This window comes from Sus scrofa, chromosome 10, assembly GCF_000003025.6.
Source record: "Sus scrofa isolate TJ Tabasco breed Duroc chromosome 10, Sscrofa11.1, whole genome shotgun sequence".
Taxonomy (NCBI): domain Eukaryota; kingdom Metazoa; phylum Chordata; class Mammalia; order Artiodactyla; family Suidae; genus Sus; species Sus scrofa.
This window is the reverse complement of record NC_010452.4, coordinates 13503336-13524774: the sequence shown is the minus strand read 5'-3', so window position 1 is coordinate 13524774 and position 21439 is coordinate 13503336. Positions and strand designations below refer to the sequence as shown.

Below are 21439 nucleotides of genomic sequence, written 5' to 3'. Positions count from 1 at the left end.
ATTCTGCATATAAGTGAAATAATAGAATATTCGCCTTTCTTTGTATGACTTAATTTACTTAACATAATATCCCCTAGGTAGATGGACAAATCTTAATGGCATATCATAAGCAAAGCCAAAGAAAGCAGAAGGAAATATGAAAAATAAGAGAAAAAAATTAATTAAAAATAAATAGAAAATTAATTATATAAAAATAAATAGAAAATATTAACACATGCTGCTTCACTCAATAGAAAAATTGGCAGAACCATACAAAAAAGTTACAATTAGACAATACTAGGATTGGAAGAGATATCACTATAGTTAATAGTAAAGAAATATATGACAATATTATGAATAGCTTTATACCAATAAATGGGCCATTTTGTAGAAAAATACAGTTTTCCAAAACTGACAGAAAGGTGTAAATATGTAATATATTTCAATCATAAAATATATCAGTAGTTAATAATCTACCCCCAAAATTAAAAAAATGAGGGAGTCCAGAGCATTTATAAACAATTTAAAACCTTCAAGTTACTACTTTGTGCAGATTGTTCTAAAGAGGAGTGTTTTGTGAGACCAGTGTAATGTTGATATATAAAGCCTAGGAGAACATTTGAGAGAGGAAAATTAAAAGCATGGTTCAGTTATAAATGATATAGATATAAAAGTCCTCAGTAAAATATTAGCAGCGTGTATATGGGGGCAAATAAGGTTTAGCTTTCTTTATCTCAGTTGTGTAAGGGTTAACATGAGATAACCTGTTAATGTAATTTACTGGAAAATCTACAAGAAACAAGACTCAGGAAAAACATTGATAAAATTAAAATCCATACATCCTAATTCTCAGCATATTTGGCATAAAAATAAGTTTCCTTAAGCTTGTGAAGATGAATAATATAAACATATAGCAAACATAGGATACTACAGTGTTGGGAGGATTCCTCTTAAACTCAGTAGTAAATTGAGGATTTCAGCTTCAGTCAGTCTCATTTAGCGTGGCAGAGGAGGAAAGCCCACAGTATGAAGGCGACGAGATAGAAGCTCTAGGGACTGAAAAGGAAGAGACAGAGCTGACCTTATTCACTGACATCATTGTCTATGTAAAAGAAGTCCCAAGAATATCTGCAGATAAAATATTAGAACTAAGAAGATTATTCAGCAAGATTGTTAGAAATAAGATCAGTATATGGGTGTTCCTGTTGTGGTGCAGTGGAGACAAATCGGACCAGTATCCATCAGGATGCGGGTTCAGTCCCTGGCCTCGCTCTGTGAGTTAAGGATCCAGTGTTGCCGTGAGCTGTGGTGTAGCTCGCAGATGCAGCTTGGATCTGGCCTTGCTGTGGCTGTGGCATAGGTCAGCAGCTGCAGCTCTGATTTGAATCCTAGCCTGAGAACCTCCATGTGCCGTGGGTGCAACCCTAAAAAGCAAAAAGCAAAAAAAAAAAAGATCAGTATATAAAAATTAGTAGCATTTTCTTATAACTAGCAATAAACAATTTGAAAATATTATTTTATAAACTGCTGACAGTAACACAAATGATAATGAAGTAAGTGGTTTACTTTCATTCCAGAGTACCTTGTTACATTTCTTTTTATTTATTTGAAGATTTTTTTATGGCCACACCTGCAGCATATGGAAGTTCCCAGGCTAGAGGTTAAATCGAGGCTGCAACTGAGGCCTATGCCACAGCCAACCCAACACCAGATCTAACCACATCTGCATCCTATGTCGCAACTTACAGTAACAGTGGATCCTTTACCCACTGAGTGAGGCCAGGAATCAAACCCACATCCTCAAAGAGACTGCGTTGGGTTCTTAACCTGCTGAGCCACAATGGGAACTCCCCTTGTTACATTTCTTTTTTTGTTTTGGTTTGGTTTTCACATATACATGCTGTGTGACATGGGTTTTATGTGTCAGTTTGACGACGCTCCAGTACTCCCTCCTCTTACATTTCTTAACGGTTATCAGTCTGTTGTAAGTAGAAACACATTATTGTAATTTATTAAACATCGTCTAAACTAACTAACTTCCTCCCCCCGCCCCTTTCTTTCTTTCTTTCCCTTTTCTAGGGCTGCACCCGAGGCATATGGAGGTTCCCAGGTTAGGGGTCTAATTGGAACTGTAGCCACTGACCTACACCAGAGCCACAGCAACGCAGAATTGGAGCCGAGTCCGTGACTGTGGTTCTTAGTTGGATTCTTTAACCACTGAGCCACAACGGGAACTCTGAACATCATCTAAACTTTCTGTAGTAAATGCCATTTAAAAAAATTACCATTTATTTGTAAAATTGAATATGTACAAATAATACACATAAAAGTTACTATTTTCTGCCTTAATACTAATTGGTTACTAAGTTCTAGGCACAGTACTTAGGTTTTATATAGATAATACGTTCCTGACTTTGAAAGAACAATATAGTACAGAATGGGGACATGAAGCATATAAGAAGCTCAGTAAGTTTTTTCATTTATGATAAATCATAGCACAGCAAGTGCATAAAAGAATATTTGGTCAAGTTTGTTGAGAAGATGGGGAAAAGGGTTGTGGTGGACTTGATAGACAAGATAAAAGCTGTTGAGCGAAGTCAGAAGGACATATAGAAGTTTACTGCATGGTTTTAGTCTGTTGTGATCAGGCTAAAAATGGATGAATGTATGTAATATGGAAATCACCACTAATCTAGACTCAGGCTCATTGGGTCTGAGGTAATAGAATTATGAAGAAGTTCGAGCCTGGTAACATCCTTCGTGAACATCCAATAAATGGTCGTTATTAAATGAAAATATATACTTTCCCCTTTTAAGGCTTTTTGAGATTATTTACAGCATTGTCCATCCTTGAAAGTTAGAAATGAAACAATTTGTTCAAATTCTAAAGTTTCCATATTAGAAAGTGAAACAATGATGTAAATAACAATTTTGATTCTAGTAATATTTTCCTCAAGTTTTTCTAATGTTCTGTTACTGAACAACTGAAAAAATGAGCACAGCTATCTTTTTTATTTGCCCTTTTAAAATGTTTGCCAAGCAAGGATATATGATTTACCTTAAAATGAGGTTTCTAATTATCTGGTAATGTTAAGTTCTAGTAGCTTTGGGTTTCTAGTAGCTAAGGATGTGTGACTTCTCACCCCCGTATGTGTATGAAAATCATAGGGTAAGAGGTGATCATATCTTTTTAATTGTAGTAAAATAACAGCATTTATCATTTTAACCATTTTAGTAGACGGTTCAGTGATAACTAAATACATTCACATTATTCTGCAACCCTCACTACTGCTCATCTCCAGAACTTTTCCATCATCCCAAACTGAAACTCTGAACCCATTACAAAATAATTTCTCACTGCTCTTTCCCTTAGGCCCTGGCAGTCTCCTTCCTATATTTTTTTTTAAATGAATTTTACTACTCTAGATATCTCAATTAATTGGAAACATATAACATTTGTCCTTTTATGTCTGGCTCATTTCATTTAGCATAATGTCATTAAGTGGTTGTCGTATTTTAAAAATAATGTCAAGTTTCAGTCTTGGTGGATGAAGTAATTTAGATAAAGCCTCTCACTATTTACACTAATCAAAACTTGGAGACGGTGTAAGCATCCATCAGCAGATAAATGGAGAAGCAAGATGTGGAATACTACCCACAGAAAATAATGAAATAATGCCATTTGCAGCAACAAGGGTAACCTAGGGATTATCATACTCAGTGAAGTAAGCCAGACAAAGACAAGTATTATATGATATCACTTATACGTGGCATCTAAAAAATAGTACAAATGAAGTTTTTTGCAAAACAGAAACACACTGAGAAGTAGAAAACACTTACGGTTACCCAAGGAGGAGGGGGATAAATTGGGAGTACGGAATTGGTAGATGCATAGGACCTTATGTTAAAGAGAAAAACAAGAAGGACTCTCTGGATAGCACAGGGAACTATATTCAATGTCTTGTAATGAATTGTAATGGAAAAGAATTGAAAAGATAATTTAGAGATAAATATATTTGTATAACTGAATCACTTTGTTTTATACCTGAAACTAACACAATACTGTAAATCAGCTATATGTCAATTAAAAAATAAAATAAGTAGAGCCTCTCTCTGTGAACTAAAACAATTGGGCAGAATAAGTATTTGGAGAGCTTATATGACTGTGAAGAATTAATGAGTCCATGGCCTAAAAGAAGAAGGAACCAGAGAAATAAGCCCAGCTTTGGACTTTTGTTTATCTGGAGGCACACACTCAACAGAGCTTTTGGCAGACTCGTGGGACTAGTAGAACAAAAATTAGAAATTAGGGCCTCCTAACGAGGGGAAGGTTGTCTTGGTAATCCACCAGGCCATGATTTGGGCCTAGAATCCCCATCCCCTGGGGAGGAAATTTGACTCAGAAATAGACTAGCCTCAGAAGTTCCCTTGTGGCACAGTACATTAAGGATCCAGTGTTGTCGTTGCAGTGGCTTGTGTTGCTGCTGTGGCACAGGTTCAGTCCCTGGCCTGGGAACTTCCATGTGCTGCGGGTGCTTCCAGAAAAAACAGCTTGTGTTCTTGCTGTGGCATCGTGGGTTAAGGACCTGGTGTTGCAGCAGTGGCATAGGTTGCAGCTGTGACTCAGTTTTAACTCTGGCCCAGGAACTTCCATGTGCCATGGGTGTGGCGGGATTAAGGTATTTGAGATTGTTCATTTCCCTAGCTGCTTGCCAGAAACAAATGTAAATCTCTCCTGGAAAAATATAACATCATTGTAGGCCTCAAGATTTCCATATAGTCCAGAGACAGTGTTTGGCATTGAATCAGATAATCAGCATGTGAGCATGTGAGGAGAACAGGGATAATAAGAGGAACAACCCACTGGGAATCCAGCTAATGGAATTATCAGAGGTTGACTTTAAAATAACTATGCTTTATGTATTCAAGAAAACAAAGGGCAAGACTGAGCATTTCAGTAGAGAAGTGGGAAATTTGAAAAAAGAACCAAATGGAAATTTTGGAATTAAAAGAATTTCTATCAACAACTCAGTGCTGGCTTTACAACAAATTCAAAACTGCTAAAAACAATTAGTAAACTGAAATACAAGTCAGAAGGAAATACTCAGTCTGAAGCTGTTATGTTCTGAGAGAGACAAATATGGACATATATAAAAAGGTTAAGAGAGACAAGGAATACAGTAGAAAAGTGTAAGATGCATGTAATTGGAGTCCCAGAGGAGAGAGTGGGGCAGGAACAATCATTGAAGACATAATAATAAACAAGAATTTCACAAAGAATGAAAGGACATCAACTTAGAAATGTTGTAAACCTTAAGTGGGATAAATACAAAGAAAACCACATGTAAACCCATCATCTTAAAATCACCATAAAGTAAACTCAAGGTGAAATTTTTTTTAATGAGTTTTATTACATTTATAGGTGTACAGTAGTCATCACAACCAAATTTTACAGCATTTCCATCTCAACCCTCAGTGCAGTCAAAGAAACCAAAGACAGAGTTACAAGAAAAAGGTTTTTCTTTAAAAAAAATTTCAAAGAAACATTAAAATATCAGCTAACTTCTCAATAGAACTAACAAAAAAAAGCTAGGAGGAAGTAGATTTCAAAGTACTAAAAAGAAAATAAATGGCCACTTGAAGTCCCATACTAATTTAATAATCAAAAATGAAGGTGAAACATTTTCTTACAAACAAAATTGGAGATAATTCATCACCAGGAAATCTGCTTTGAAAGAAATTATCAAGGGTGTTCTTGAAGATCAGAAATGGTCCCAGGAGTTCCTGTCGTGGTGCAGTGGTTAACGAATCCGACTAGGAACCACGAGGTTGTGGGTTCGGTCCCTGCCCTTGCTCAGTGGGTTAACGATCCGGCGTTGCCGTGAGCTGTGGTGTAGGTTGCAGACGCGGCTCGGATCCCGTGTTGCTGTGGCTCTGGCGCAGGCCGGTGGCTACAGCTCCGATTCGACCCCTAGCCTGGGAACCTCCATATGCCGTGGGAGCGGCCCAAGAAATAGCAAAAAGACAAAAAAAAAAAAAAAAAAAGGTCTCAGCAGAAGCTTGGAGAGGGCAGAAGGAGTAAAAAAAGAAAAAGCAATAGAAAGTATAAATATTGGGTACATCTTAAATGATCAACTGTATAAGACTTATGATAATCTTTTATGGGGTTTAAAATATAAATGAAAGTAAAATAGTGTAGGATGTGTGGGATGGGCTTTGGAAAATGGGGTATTAGAAAAAACAGTTTTGTAAAGTCCTTGTATTGTTGCGGTAAAGATAAAATACTGATTTTTATTTGTCTTTGCTAAGTTTGAGATGCCTGTTGTAATCTCTAGGGTAACCGCTAAATCAGCAGTGAAAGCATGTATAACTACCAAACTAATAGAGGGGACAGTGCTAAACAACTCTAAAATAAGGTTTAGACCCAGATTTATATAAAATTTACATCAAATGTAAATGGACTGATCACTAATTAAAAGCAGAGAGTGGCAGATTGGATAAATAACAGAAAATTGATAATCAATATAAAATTACAGCTGCATGCAAAGCAATATTGAGGAACAGCCAAGTAGGAGAATATACTCTAGTGGCTCTCAGGACCTATGGTAAACTACAATAATAAGACACTGTGATGTTGCTCAAAGATGGGCATATGGACCAGTAAAACAGTAGAGAGCCATTTAGACACTTGATTTATGCAAAAGGTAAACCTGCAGCAAGTTAAATAGCCAGTGCTGGATCGGTTGGATGCCATGTTGAAATTAAAAGGACACTTGAACCTTGTTTCATACCATAGGCATAAATCACTTTTAAAGGTAAATGTGGAAGTTAGTACAATAAAATTTCTTTAAAATAAGATCGGTTAATGTCTTCATGACTTGGGATTGAGAAACATTTCTTAAATAGGTTACAAAAAGCATTAATTATAAAGGAAAAGATTGTGAATTGGACTGAGTAATTATTAAGAATTTCTGTTCATCAAAAGACACCATTAAGAGAGTGAAAAGGCGGAGTTCCCATTGAGGCACAGTGGAAACAAATCCTCCTGGTATCCATGAGGATGGGGGTTCGTTCGATCCCTGGCCTCACTCAGTCCCTGGCCTTGCTCAGTCGTTGCTGTGAGCTGTGGTGTAGGTCACAGACGTGGCTCGGATCTGGCATTGCTGTGTCTGTGGCGGCAGCTGTAGCTCCAATTTGACCCCTAGCCTGGAAATTTCCCTGTGCCGCAGGTGTGGCCCTAAAAAGAGAGAGAGAGAGAGAGAGAGAGAGTGTGAAAGGGGGAGCCACAAAATGGGAGAAGGTCTTTGTAACACATAACTAACCATGTGATCAGCCAGTATATATAGAGGAGTCTTACAGATCTATGAAGAAAAAGATGGACAACTTAGAAAAATGGACAGGATATTTAATTTTAGCAGGTATTCATAAAAGAGGTCTCTAGATAGCCATTAAAATGTGATAAGGCCCTGTATCTCAGTAGTAATCAGGGGACTGCTAACTGGAACCATAAGGATACTGTGTTCATACCCAGCAGAATTGCTGAAATAAAGACTGACAGTACTGGTTGTAATATTGCACTCTGTGTGTGGCTGTGCAAGCTCTGATAAACTGCTGCGGAAGTGAAACTTGATAGGACCACTTGGGAAAGCTACTTGGTGTTTTCTACTAAAACTAAACATATGTATTAGGGCTCTGACAGTCCCGCTCCTGGCCCAACAGAAATGCGTGCTCACGTGTACCAAAGACATTTTGTAGGATGTTCCTAACATTGTTTTTCATATTCCCAAACTGCAGATAATTCCATTGTTCATTAATGGGAAAGTGGGTAAATAAACATGCATTATACAGTGGAATGCCATAGAGCAATGAAAAAGAATAAACCACAACTACGTGCAACACACATAGAAGCCTCTCATCAACAATTTTGAGGGAAAGAGGCAGATAAATTGTCATGTGTATTGTGTAAATCCATTCATATAAAACCCCAAGACTACAAAACTGATCAATGATATTAGAAGTGTGGCTAATACCCTTTTGGGAGGGGAGAAAATGAGGAGGTTTCTCAGGTTAGTGTCCTAATTCTTGATTTGGGTTTTGGCGGTATGGAAACAGTCTCCGAGATACATGCTTATGTTTTATATACTTTCTGAATTTATAATACATCAGTAAACATGTTAAAATATATTTAATGAGGGATATAGATTTTCTTTTGTTTTACTCACTTAATCTTTTAATGTCAGACCTTTGTAACTGTCTGATAGCCAGTTACAAAGGCTGCTATTTCTGCAGACTAATTTTACCCTGTTTGAAACGTTTTTTGCCACAGTCTGTCAGGAGCAGGTTTGAGTGAATATGTCCATTCAGGATTTGTTGCCTTTGTTGATTTTGCCCATTATTAGCTTGACTTTGTAAAGAATTACTCTCTTCTAGGTCGTGATAAATTGTGCCATTCCTAAAGGGTTGAAGTACAATCAAGCTACACAGACCTTCCACCAATGGCGGGACGCTAGACAGGTGTACGGTCTCAACTTTGGCAGCAAAGAAGATGCCAATGTCTTCGCGAGTGCCATGATGCATGCCTTGGAAGTGTTGAACTCACAGGAAGCAGGTAGGGTGTCCATGGGTTACTTGTTTTCTTGACCCGAAGCCCACGTGCATGTTAAAGTGAATCTTCTCTGACCAACTTTTATATCATAGATGTAGTCAAAGTAATGCTTGGAACTTCTTTTGTTTTCTTAAAAAAATGTGAACTTTTCTTTGTTGATGATATATTCTAGAAGGGTACTCTTAGAAAACTGCTTATTACTTAGTAATATTTTAACCTCCTCATTTGAAGTTATTTTGTTTCTTTATTCTGATCTAGAACCTCAACTTTCCTTAAAGGGACATGAGGCCCAGAGAATAGATACAGTGGATTGAATATGCATATTTATCCTCATCTTACTTTTTGTGAAAAACGTTACATTTCTAAAACAGTTTTAAAGCCACCGATGAGCCCATGAACTTCAAAGAGGACTAGGTCTCCTTCTTAGTTGATAAAAATGTCATTCTACAAGTTCTTTACAGATTTTAGGAGTGCCCTCAGGTGGTAGATGCCATGAATTGCATGTCCTCTGCCACGGCTTGGTGGTCAGAGAGATGTGTAGAAATAATTCCATTTAAAAAAACCCACAGGATTTAAACTGTATACATGTCAGAAATGAGCTCTGTTTTTATTTTGGCTTAAGAAATAGAAAAAAATATACCAATGTGTTGTTTCTCTCTCTGGGAAGATAGACTTCATAATCAGAAGATTAATGTTACAATAAAACACAAAGATGGTTATTCTTGCCTTTGTGTATTTAGTGGCAATCTTACTGATATAAGTCTGCTGTAAATAAAATTTATATATTTTTAAGATGAATGGTTTAGATTAGAATTTGATATTCTGTTGAAGGTATAGAATTTCAAAACCTTTTATAGATACTTAAAATTTTATGTATACCTTGCCCTGTTCTCAGAAGGACTGAAGCCCAAGAGTTAGTCTGTTTCAGATATGAATTTCAGGGCAAGAAGACACTTTGAAATCTTGCTCAAAATACCTTATTAATTATGCTTATAGGTGGTTTATATTAGATTTTATTTTGAGGAAATTAATATCACTATAAAAATTTGTACATAATTCTCTTATCTATTTTGAGAAAATAAATCACTGGAACTTCTCTTGGTTTGTCAATAAGTTCAGAAAATAGCATAGAAAAGTCTGCTTGTAGGTATATAGTCTTATATGTAGAAATCATAAGTCATTGTACTCTTCTTTCAGGCATCGGTATTTTATCGGCATTCCGTAGGTGTAGAATTGCTTTTCTGTTACCATAGTTTTACCATAAGAAAGCAACTCGAATTATGGTTCTTAATATTAAGCAGATCAACTACATAATAAATAATTAAAGGGCCACGCTTTAGAGAGTGTATGTGTAAGAGTAATGTTTGGCTTCTCTACGTTTGGAACAATCTAGCATTATTTTTTAATTTTTTAACCTTTAAAAGAATATCCACTGATAGTAGAACAAAATGTTACCAATTTAAAGTAGCTCAAATGACTGTTGTTCATCTTGTCATCAATTTTTTTTTAACCAATTGAAAAATTGGTTAAATTAGTGGGTAGTCATATAGTTTGCCGTATTGGATTCTGGTGTTTTTTTTAATTAGGTGTTAATGTTAGTATTAGTCATTGAATGTTTTTTTTCTCCTGGTCTTGATTTTTTGCAATTAATGAGTCTTAATGTGGAGAGACTCAATTACATTCTCTCTTAATTTCCACATGATAAAAATTTTGGTAAACGGGAAGATGGCCCATCATCTCACTAGCATTTTTAGTATGGCAGAAAAATTGAATTCTTCCATGATTTTGAAGCTTTATTCTCTTCTCTGTCACAGTCTCAGCCTATACCTGCCATGGGCTGGGGAAAGAGAGAGATTAGTGGAAGCAGTTGGTCCCTCCCAGCCGTCTCCTTGCATCGTGTCCCCAGTCATTGGCAAAGAAGCTTTTGGTTCTGTAGCTTTTTCATCAAAGACAAAGCATATAAAATGGTTGAAGTTCTTTATAGTCTGATTTATTTGGAAAATGGCTATTTTCATAAATTAAACACTAATCTCCGATTTTTTTGATGCCATCTATTGGCTTGGAAGTGGAGGCATATGAGGATTGAGATACTGTGGATCAGAAGTGTCCTTGGGAAAGCTATAATCTTTTCTAAAGATCTGAAAAGTAGGGTAGGTTTGTACCCACTCAGTGTCATTTAGTGAGCCCCCACCCTCCACCTAAACAAATATACCCAAAAACGTTACCTCTGATCGTGAACGTATGTTCCCTTCCATAGCGGTTTGCTTTGGGTTCATAGCCTATTCCTTGCTAAAATCATCTGTTCTTTTCCTGCCAAAACCAAGTTGGAAAAGCTTAACTTGCATGTCCCCTCCCTGACCAAACAATGTATCCCACTAATCTCTGATTAGAAGCAAAAGAAACTAATTCATAAAGGTAAATTAAGTACAGCTCTTAGTCTTTTTTACTTTGTGATATTTTACTTTTTAAAACCTTTTTTACATATTGAGTTCTGGGGTTTTTTTTTTTGCCATTTCTTGGGCCGCTCCCATGGCATATGGAGGTTCCCAGGCTAGGGGTCCAATCGGAGCTGTAGCCTCTGGCCTATGCCAGAGCCACAGCAACGTGGGATCCGAGCCACATCTGCAACCTACACCACAGCTCACGGCAACGCCGGATCGTTAACCCACTGAGCAAGGCCAGGGACTGAACCTAGAACCTCATGGTTCCTAGTTGGATTCGTTAACCACTGCACCACGACGGGAACTTCTGTTTTTTTTTAAATTAGGTGTTAATGTTAGTATTATTCATTGAATATTGGTTAATGTTACTATCATTCATACTGATTTTCAGGCTTTTTAAAAATAGAAACACATTTGTTCAAACAGTCTTTTACAAATGATCCATGTATAAACAGGACTCCCCCCCCCCCCCGCCCCCGGAAAAAAAACCCAAAACCTGGGAGCTTCTCTGATTAATGTGGGAGTTGGGGGCCTGGAACCACTGGGGCGCCCACGTGCGTCCCTAGAGCAGGATTTGGAAATTACTAACTCGTCTTTTTTGCCAAAATCAAAAATCACGCAATTCTCTCTCCCTCTTTCTCCTGCCCCTAGAATCCTCTAACTCCTCAAACAAATTTTTTAAATTAAGAAAAAACAGCTTTCTCTGGGGATAGTCATACTGACCTTTCCAAGGTGCTCTGTGTGCATATCTAATATTTCCATTTCTTTTATGAAAAGGTTGGGTGGCAGGAATGTTTTCCTTTATTTTGTTTTTAACTTGGTGTGCAATTATCTAATATACTGGAAAGTACAGGAGGTGCTAAATACAGTGAGTTATATTTGGAATTTTAAAAACACAAATCACATGTTCTAACATCTTTGAAAAAGAGTTGAATTAGTGCTCTTTCTTTTATACCAAAAGCTACAGTTTATCTGTTTCCTTTGTCTAATGTAAATGGACTCAGTTTTAAATTAAGTGCATTCAAAAATGCATTATCCAGACTGATATTTCTGCTTTCTCTGTTATTTCTCTATTACATCTACAGCAGTTTTGCAGATAATAGTTATGGATTATATAAAATATAAAGTCAGTCCTTTATATTTTGTATATTTTATAAAGGAGATTCGTGGAAGCAATGTTACACAATCTTTTTCATTTTGGAAAAAGGTTTAAGCCATTGGAAATAGGAAATAATTTTAAAAATCCACTTCTTAAAAAAAGGAAAATCATATGCATATCCATTGAAATTATTCTCCTACTCTTGTTCTACCGAACAGGATTAAACAAACCTTTGTAAGAAGAAAACACCTAAGGCTGCTTTTTATATCTATTGAAAATGAGAATATAGGCGTTCCCGTTGTGGCTCAGCAGAAACGAATTGACTAGTATCCATGAAGACACAGGTTTGATCCCTGCCCTCTCTGGACGTTGCCTTAAGCTGTGGTAGGTCGCAAACATGGCTTGAATCACATGTTGCTGTGGCTGCGACTTACACTGGTAGCTACAGCTCCGATTCGACCCTTAGCCTCGAACTTCCATGTGCTGCAGGTGCGGCCCTAAAAAAAAAAAAAAAGTTATACTTTAGGACAGAAGTGATGGATTGGTGAGCATGTGGTTACAGGCATGGAGATCAATTTAGGGCACTGTTGTGATGGTATCAGGGAAAAAGACGAGACCCGAAATGACACAGCTTGAAGAGGCAAGGGGCAGAGCCAAGAGGAGGTGATGAACTTTACTTAGTGCCTGTACCTGTGAAGGTATTGTTCTAGGGCGTCTACTCATGTCCTCATGTAGTTGTTAAAACGATTCTGAGACAGGAATAACGATCTATTTATTAAGTACTGGATGTATGCCACTAATTGGGCACATACGTTACTGATAATCTTTTTAACTACACTGCAAAGTTGGTGGCATTATCCCTGCTTTAGAGGTGAGAATGGGGCTTCCAGAAGGTCAGTGGACCAGCCCAATGGCCCCCAGCTAGACAGTGGCATAAGTGGCATTTGTGCCCAGATTCAGTTTTAGGATTCAGCCTCTTTCCACTGTGTCCGTGAGATGCAAGGGACAGGTCAGGAAGGGGAGAGATGGTGTCTCCAGGTGGTTACCAGATGGAAGGCACTCTAGGCTTATCGAAAACCACTCAGAAGTTCTAAAAAAACTGTTGTTGACACTTTCAAAAATCTCTGGATCTCGTGCCAAGATACTGATAAGAAAAGTTGAACTGTCTCAGTACCTGAATTGAACCTGACCAGTTACATATCTTTGCTTACTTAAGAAAAAACAAAGCTTAATGATAAGTACAGTTTCTTAGGGGAAGCTCTAAGTATCACTCCAGGGGGATTAGTTAAAATAATAAAAGGGTTTCTAGCTGTTGAAAATGTTGAGAACTACGGAATCAGGCCTTGGGTTCCTATATCCTACCTGTTATATCTTGCAGCCTCTCCCGGCCTTTCTCAGTCAGGGTTCCATAAGAGAATTAAGCGCTTGTGCAGAATGACCAAGTGACTGATCTGTTTTCCCCAGGAAGATACATAGGCATAGGTTTTTTTTTTTTTTTTTTTATCTGCCATGGATGCATTGGCCAAATGCTTGGAAAGCTGCTTCTCTTCTGTTCCCCCCCTTGGTCTCCCTGTGTGCCTCTGTTTTCTGATTTTTCCAGCCACCCGCAAGAACTACTGGAAGTTCTAGGCTGGAGTTGGGACCAGAAAAAGACTGTGGATTAATGCAAGTGATAGTTACTAATATATCAGAGCCTTCTCATTTGTTCAGTATAGCACGATCTTCCATTATGTATATTTAAGACTTGAAATGGTTCTCTAATTCTTCGTCACTAGGAGGGAAGTTTGCATTAATAAATAATTGCAGCTACTCCTCTTAGTTTACAAGCCTCCTCATCATTAGTGGGATTACTGCCTGGAGTACAGTCTACTTGACTGTTGCCATGTGCTTTTTTTCTTTCGGGCTAACCCAAGTGTCTCAGTTTAAAACCCTGACTCAGGGATTCAAAAAGTGTGGTTCAAGGACCCTGGAGGATCCTCTCCTTGACCTTCTCGGAGTGGGGGCGGGGGGGGGGAGCGTCTGTAAGGCAGTCCCTTCACTTCATTACACTTCAACCAGATGACATAACACAGCAATACTAACTGCAAAAGCAAACATAATCCAGCTGTCTCCTTTTTGCTTGGCCAACATTCTCGAGATTTGTAAAAATAGGAGACTGGGTCTTTTTTTGTCTTTCATGGCTGCACCTGTGGCATATGGAAGTTCCCGGGCTAGGGGTGGAATTGAAGCTGTAGCTGCCAGCCTACACCACGCCAACACTGGATCCAAGCCACATCTTCGACCTACACTGAAGTTAGCAGCAATGCCAGATCCTTAACCCACTGAGCGAGGCAGAGATCAGACCTGCGTCCTCACGGAGACGGCGGCAGGTTCTTAACCTGCTGAGCCAAAATGGGAACCTCAAGACTAAGTCATTTTTATCACTGATTTTTTGTTTTGGAGAATAATCCTGCTTCATAAAAATGTTTTCGTTAACATGTAATAGCTTTTTAATTGTTTTTAAAATGAACTGCTAAAAATTAAAACTAAAAAAAAATATTTAGGAGTTTCTGTCGTGGTGCAGTGGTTAACAAATCCGACTAGGAACCATGAGGTTGCGGGTTCGGTCCCTGTCCTTGCTCGTGGGTTAACGATCCGGCGTTGCCATGAGCTGTGGTGTAGGCTGCAGACGCTGCTCGGATCCCGCATGGCTGTGGCTCTGGTGTAGGCCGGTGACTACAGCTCCGATTCGACCCCTAGCCTGGGAATTTCCATATCCCGCGGGAGCGGCCCAAGAAATGGCAAAAAGACCAAAAAAAATATATATATATATTAACACAGCAAATAGTGATATAATCCACATAAACAGAAGCTCCTCAGGGTCTTTAATCATTTTTAAGAGTATGATGGGGTTCCCACGACCACAGCCTTTGAGAACTGCTACCCTAACTGGTCAGGGAGAGCTGTTGACTGAGAACAGAATCTCCATAATGTCTTTTTATCTTTTCTAGGCATCCTGGCAAAGAAATCTTAACTACTGGATAAGATTGCCCAGTAGATGAGGATCATTTTATATTCTTTTCTCTTAAACGTAGGATTCTTTCTCTTTAATGTAAGACCAGCTTTTCCTTCTTTAGCATTGTAATTCCTTCTTTTCCTGTTTTTCATCTCCTCTCCTCCCCATAACAATGACTACATGGGGGACTAGGCATTTAAGAATTGGTTTTTGGGAGTCCCTGACATGGCACAGCAGGCTAAGAACCTGGCATTGTCTCTGGTGGTATGGGTTCAATCCCTGGCCTGGTGCAATGGGTTAAGGATCCGGCATTGCTGCCCCTGTGGTGTAGGCCAGCAGCTGCAGCCCAGATTCTATCCCTGGCCTGGGAACTTCTGTATGCCATGGGTGGGGCCAAAAAGAGAGGGAGGGATTTTCCCACTCCTAGAAATAGGCAAATATTATTATTCTAATTCCTGCCATCATCATTATCAGCTACTAATGAAAGGGAAAATGTAGATGCGGTAGCCTTATTTCATACCTAATACATAAAAATTGTTCAGTGATAAGGAGGGTTTTTTTGGATAAATCTGCATTTCATAATCATATAGAAAGTTATTTTAGCCTGAAGTTTGTTGTCAGACAGACGCTGTATTCTGTTTGTCTATCACTCTTTTTTTTTTTGGCCTTTTCTATGGCTGCACTCGGGGCATATGGAGATTCCCAGGCTAAGGGTCTAATTGGAGCTGTAGCTTCCAACCTTCACCACAGCCACAGCAACGTGGGATCCAAGCCACATCTGCGACCTATACCACAGCTCATGGCAATGCCAGATCCTTAACCCACTGAGCAAGGCCAGGGATCAAACCCGCCACCCAGTCGGATTCGTTAACCACTGAGCCACAACGGGAACTCCTGTCTTTCATTCTTTTTTCTCTGTTTCTCTGGCAGTTGTACATCTTATAATGGATCATGTGATAGAGGTCCAGCTGGTCTCTTCAGTCTAGCTGGTGACTTCTTTTTCTTTTTTGGCTGCCCCACTGCATCTGGAACTCCCAGGCCAGGGATCAGATCAGAGCTGCAGTTGCGACCTGAGCCGCCCCTGCAGCAGTGCCAGATCCTTTAACCCACTGTGCCAGGCTGGGGATCGAACCTGCTTGCCGACACTCCCAAGATGCCACTAATGCCATTGCGCCAGAGCAGGAAGTCCTAGCTGGTGACTTTTTACAGTAAGCTTGAAATTTAATTAATGGTGCTGCAGTGAGCTGAGGAGGCCATTCCGTGGTGATTGATATGTTTTCCTGCGGAGATGTGTACAATTACTTGTATTCCTGAATTTTCATCATATTGGTTGTTCATAAATTGGTGAAGAATTTGCTGGGTATTAAACTATCCAATTCTGGTACTTTTTGTGGGATTTTTTTCATCTGAAAACAAGGATGCAGGAGGGAGAAACTTCGATAGAATAGAAATCTGTCCTGTCCATTGATGATAGGACACAGTAATTGTAGGAGCTACTTTGCCCCTGGTGAGAACAGTGATTACACACAGTGGCAGCCAGTCCTGTTCCACAATTTTTATAGCCTAATTTTTTTTCCAGTTGAAGTATAGTTGATTTACAATATTATATTAGTTTTAGGATTGCACAGCTTATTTTGGGACATGCTTTCATCAGACAGTGAGTGATGGTGTGTGCCGCTGGGTTGTCCATGTTTGTATTCAGCCAAGCGCATGTGCACATTAGTGCCTCAGAATTAACATTGGGCATTCCTGTTTTTATGATCTAGGCAAGATAGAAAAGTCCTTTTTTTTTTTTTTTTCCTTTTTAGGGCTGCACCAGTGGCATATGGAGGTTCCCAGGCTAGGGGTCAAATCGGAGCTGTAGCTGTAGCTGCCAATCTATGCCACAGCCACAGCAACCTGGGCTCCGAGCTGTGTCTGCGATGTACACCACACCTCACGGCAACACTGGATCCTTACCAGCTAAGCAAGGCCAACAGATGAACTGCGTCCTCATGGATGCTGGTCAGATTCATTAAACGCTGAGCCACGACAGGAACGCCAGAAAAATTCTCATGAATCTTTTGAAGATGATATTAAGTGGTTATCTTTGACACTTGGTTTTTTATGTCAGGAGTCGTGTGACAGTGTTTTATTAATCCATTGAAAATTCCTGAGAGGTAGATGGTCTTGGAATCGAAAAGAGAAAAAGTCACAGTAAAATTAATTTGTACTCCTAGTAAGGTACTGTGTTGCATGATATGACAGAAACAGAAATCAGTGACTCAAAATTCTGGAGTTCCTTTTGTGGCTCAGTGGTTAACGAATCCGACTAAGAACGATGAGGTTGCGGGTTCGATCCCTGGCCTTGCTCAGTGGGTTAAGGATCCGGCGTTGCCGTGAGCTGTGGTGTAGGTCGCAGACATGGCTCGGATCCTGTGTTACTGTGGCTCTGGTGTAGGCCAGTGGTTACAGCTCCAATTGGACCCCTAGCCCGGGAACCTCCATATGCCGTGGAAGCGGCCCAAGAAATGGCAGACAAAAAAAAAAAAAAAAAAAAATTCTGACCATAAGGCTGTTGTGTCGAGACGTGGTCAGAAATATCTCCAGGACAGTCTAAGTCATAAGTACTATGAATGGTGCAGAGTGTTGATCAGGAAGTAGAATAGGCGTATAATAGCATCCTGCTCATGGAAAGACACCAAAAATAATTCCTGTAGAGTAGATCTGCTATTTCTTGCAGTTTTTGTGATGATTCATGTGAAGAAAGAAATGACTTGTGTTTTCTGGAAGTTTTCAGGGATATTTGGCTATGACAGTGACATTTACGTAGGAAGAAATACATTTTTACTAAGAAGTTTCCTGTGCAAGTTGTGTCCTGATCTTTACTGTGATAATACACAAAGGATTACTTTTTCTGGTTCAGATTTAAGGTCATTTAAGATTCCCATGGATTTAACATTTTCCTTCAGCCTTGGAATCACACATCCCCAGTTTGAAGACACTGACAGGATGAGTGCTGCTACTTCCCAGGTCTCTAGTGTCTTCTGCAGGTGATACTGGGGGGTGACCTTATGTTACTGGGAGGTAGGCTGGGTTTTGTATACCTCTGTTGTGCAGTTCAGATAATCTTGCAGCAGCTTTCCATTGCCCTCAGGATAGAGTACAGACTGCTCTGAGTTCCTTCATGAGCTGGCCCCTCTGGACTCTGCATTAACTGGACACGCTCCCCTGCTTCCAGGTCCTCGTACCTTCTGTTCCTTCTTTTACTACAATGGGACTTGCTGTTTTCAGAAACACTTGAAAATGATAGGATTGTATAAATAAACTTGGCAGAACCATAGTTAGTGATAATCCTAATACAGTGATCTTTAGCAGGTAAAGATCAAATTATTTAGTGTCTCCTTATGCTGAAGGCCGAAAGATAAATAAATACTTGTTTCATTCTCTCATTTGTTTGTTCATTTATTTTGGGGGCAGCATATGGAAATTGCCAGCCTAGGGGTTGAATCAGAGCTGAAGCTGCTGGCCTACACCATAGCCACAGCAACACCAGATCTGAGCTACGTCTGCGAATTGCCACACGACTCATGGCAATCCCGGATCCTTAACCCACTGAGCGAGGCCAGGGGTAGAACCTGCAGCCTCATGGTTCCTAGTTGGATTCGCTTCTGCTGTGCCGTGAGGGGAACTCCAGAATATGTATTTTTTTAATGTAGCCTACAGTCTTATTAATCCAGCCTTAGATGTGATATATAAACAGCTATCGAGTATATTTAATGCAGTAATAGTAATTTATAGTATTTACTTGCATGTATAGATGTTTGAGTATCTAGAGTTCTGTTCTTAGGAAGCTATAACTAATTTAGTGCTCTAAAGGGGTACTATTTTGGGAAATCAGCTTGAATTGTATCTTTTCCTTCTTAAGTCGGTGCTTTTGCCCCAGTTTGGGCAGTACAGTTTTATTTTCAGGTATCATATTCCAGACAAGCGCTAGTCGCTCAGGACTCTTTGATATTCTGTATTATCAATTGGTCCAGCAATTACTTCTCTGCCGGTATTTATCCTTTTATTTGAAGCTGAACAAGTGTCATTTAAAACTTTACACAGGTATTTACTGTGTGTTTCATTTTCCTGTGAATAGTGAATAGGAACAACAGCCGCCTGCTGGAGTCCTGACTCATTTAAAAACAAATTCAGCATAAGGTTGTTGCTGGAGAAGACAGAGCCAGATGGCCTTTCTAAAGACACCTCCCTGTTTTCTAGAGTCACCCTTCTCTTGAACATTTCTCTCATGCTCAGCCTTCTGATGGTTCTTTGGTCATGGGGCTTGGGGAAATAACTTCTCTTCACACTGGAAATTGCCCAAGGACCAGGTGTCTTCCTTGCTCAATTTTAAAAAGATTTTTTTTTTGGGGGCGGGGGATGCTTGTGGGATCCCAGCCTTACAGTCCATTAAAAACCTCAGCTATAGGAGTTCCCATCGTGGCACAGCGGAAATGAATGCGACTAGGAACCATGAGGCTGCGGTTCGATCCCTGGCCTCGCTCAGTGGGTTAAGGATCCAGCGTTGCCGTGAGCCTGTGGTGTAGGTCAAAGACTCGCTTGGATCCCACATTGCTGTAGCTGTGGTGTAGGCTGGCAGCTGTAGCTCTGATTGGACTCCTAACCTGGGAACCTCCATATGCCACGGGTGCGGCCCTAAAAAGACAAAAGACACACAAAAAAACATGTCAGCTAGAGATTTTCTTTATATTATACTGAACTAGGCTTTATAGGAATCCCCACTTACCCATCCACCTAAGGGTTGTTTTTTTAGTTGAAGATAGTTTTATTTCACTGATTTTTTTGTTTAAATATTTCTGGTCTTGTCTATACCTCCTGCTTCTTCACTATAATTATATGCAAATGTATTCATTCTCATATTTTTTTCTCTCCCATTTGCATTATTTAGATGCACATACAACACATAATATAGTGTTTAAGTTATACTGATTTTGTAGAAAGCTCCAGTTAACAGATTTATCAGTTACCTCCTGTGTGCCAGGCACCGTGCTGGTTGCTGTTTGGGGAAGGAAGTTGAGCGTGACAGTGATGTTATACTTTGGAGCATCTTGAAGTCTATTGAGGTAGACAGCTGACACAATAGGTAATGTAAAGTTTATCACTAATAGCTAATAGTGAACAGAGTAGTTAATAGATTCTAATACTTAATATAAAGTTTTTGATTCAGCAGTCACACAATAAATTGAAAAGATCTTAGTCTCGACCAGTTTCAGGGTTTTCTTTTTCCTCTCCCTTGCTTTTGTGTTTTTAAATAAAAATGTGTTGCAGTTGCTTTTGTATTTCATTTTTAGAGGATTAGAAGTAAAAGACTATGATTTTACGTGGAAAATGTCTAATGAAGAAAGTAAAATAACATAGGCCTATAGGTTGAACTTAATATTAAGAATATCATTTAAAATATATTTTATATGCAGTTTTCCAGAAAAAGAAGTTGAGTAACATTTATGACTTCTTAAGAATGGGAATATAGCATGCCTAATTTAAGTTTGACAGCATAAGTGATGGCTTTTTTTCATTTTTTTCTGTCTGAATATAGTTTCATCTAAGTAAAATACTTTCACATTTGAATTGGCATACCAAATTTAAGCCAGTAATCAAAATTGTGAGACATTTTGTTTTTAAAGAGTAGTGAAATAAAGATACATATTGTTATGGATGCAGTAAATTTCAGAGACTAAAGTTAACAATGTTTAGTTGTAGAACAAATTTTATTTTTATGTCCTTGCTCACAACCCACACTGATTATTTATATTTAATTCTATCCGTAAAACCCATGTGAGGTAAACCAACCCAGTTCATTTAATTGTGTATTCAGTGAAATTATTCTTTTAATAAAATTTTACATACTTCTGAATTTCAAAAAGTGAACACGGACACCTTTGTCCTTTGTAAGCTGCCCTGTGTTGTTTTATTTATTTATTTATTTTTTTGTCTTTTGTCTTTTTGTTGTTGTTTTGTTGTTGCCATCTCCTGGGCAGCTCCCGCGGCATATGGAGGTTCCCAGGCCAGGGGTTGAATCGGAGCTGCAGCCACCAGCCCACGCCAGAGCCACAGCAACGCGGGATCCGAGCTGCCTCTGCAACCCACACCACAGCTCACGGCAACGCCGGATCGCCAACCCACTGAGCAAGGGGCAGGGACCGAACCCACAACCCCATGGCTCCTAGTCAGATTCGCCAACCACTGTGCCACGACGGGAACTCCCCTGTGTTGTTTTAGATAGAAGTTGCTTCTTGTTTTGCTGAAATCATGGATTACTGTGCAGAGAAAAGGAG

At 39.1% G+C, this 21439-nt stretch overlaps 1 protein-coding gene across 14 annotated transcripts in view; it reads left to right on the top strand.

The window, feature by feature from the left end:
* The window catches only part of ENAH (enabled homolog (Drosophila)), a 169576-nt gene that overhangs the window by 84573 nt on the left and 63564 nt on the right, over window positions 1-21439 (top strand). For all 14 annotated transcript variants that reach the window (XM_021064410.1, XM_021064394.1, XM_021064396.1 and 11 more), the window contains exon 3: window positions 8410-8587. In XM_021064410.1, coding sequence (XP_020920069.1) covers window positions 8410-8587 — 178 coding nt within the window. The remainder of the gene's footprint in view (window positions 1-8409; window positions 8588-21439) is intronic.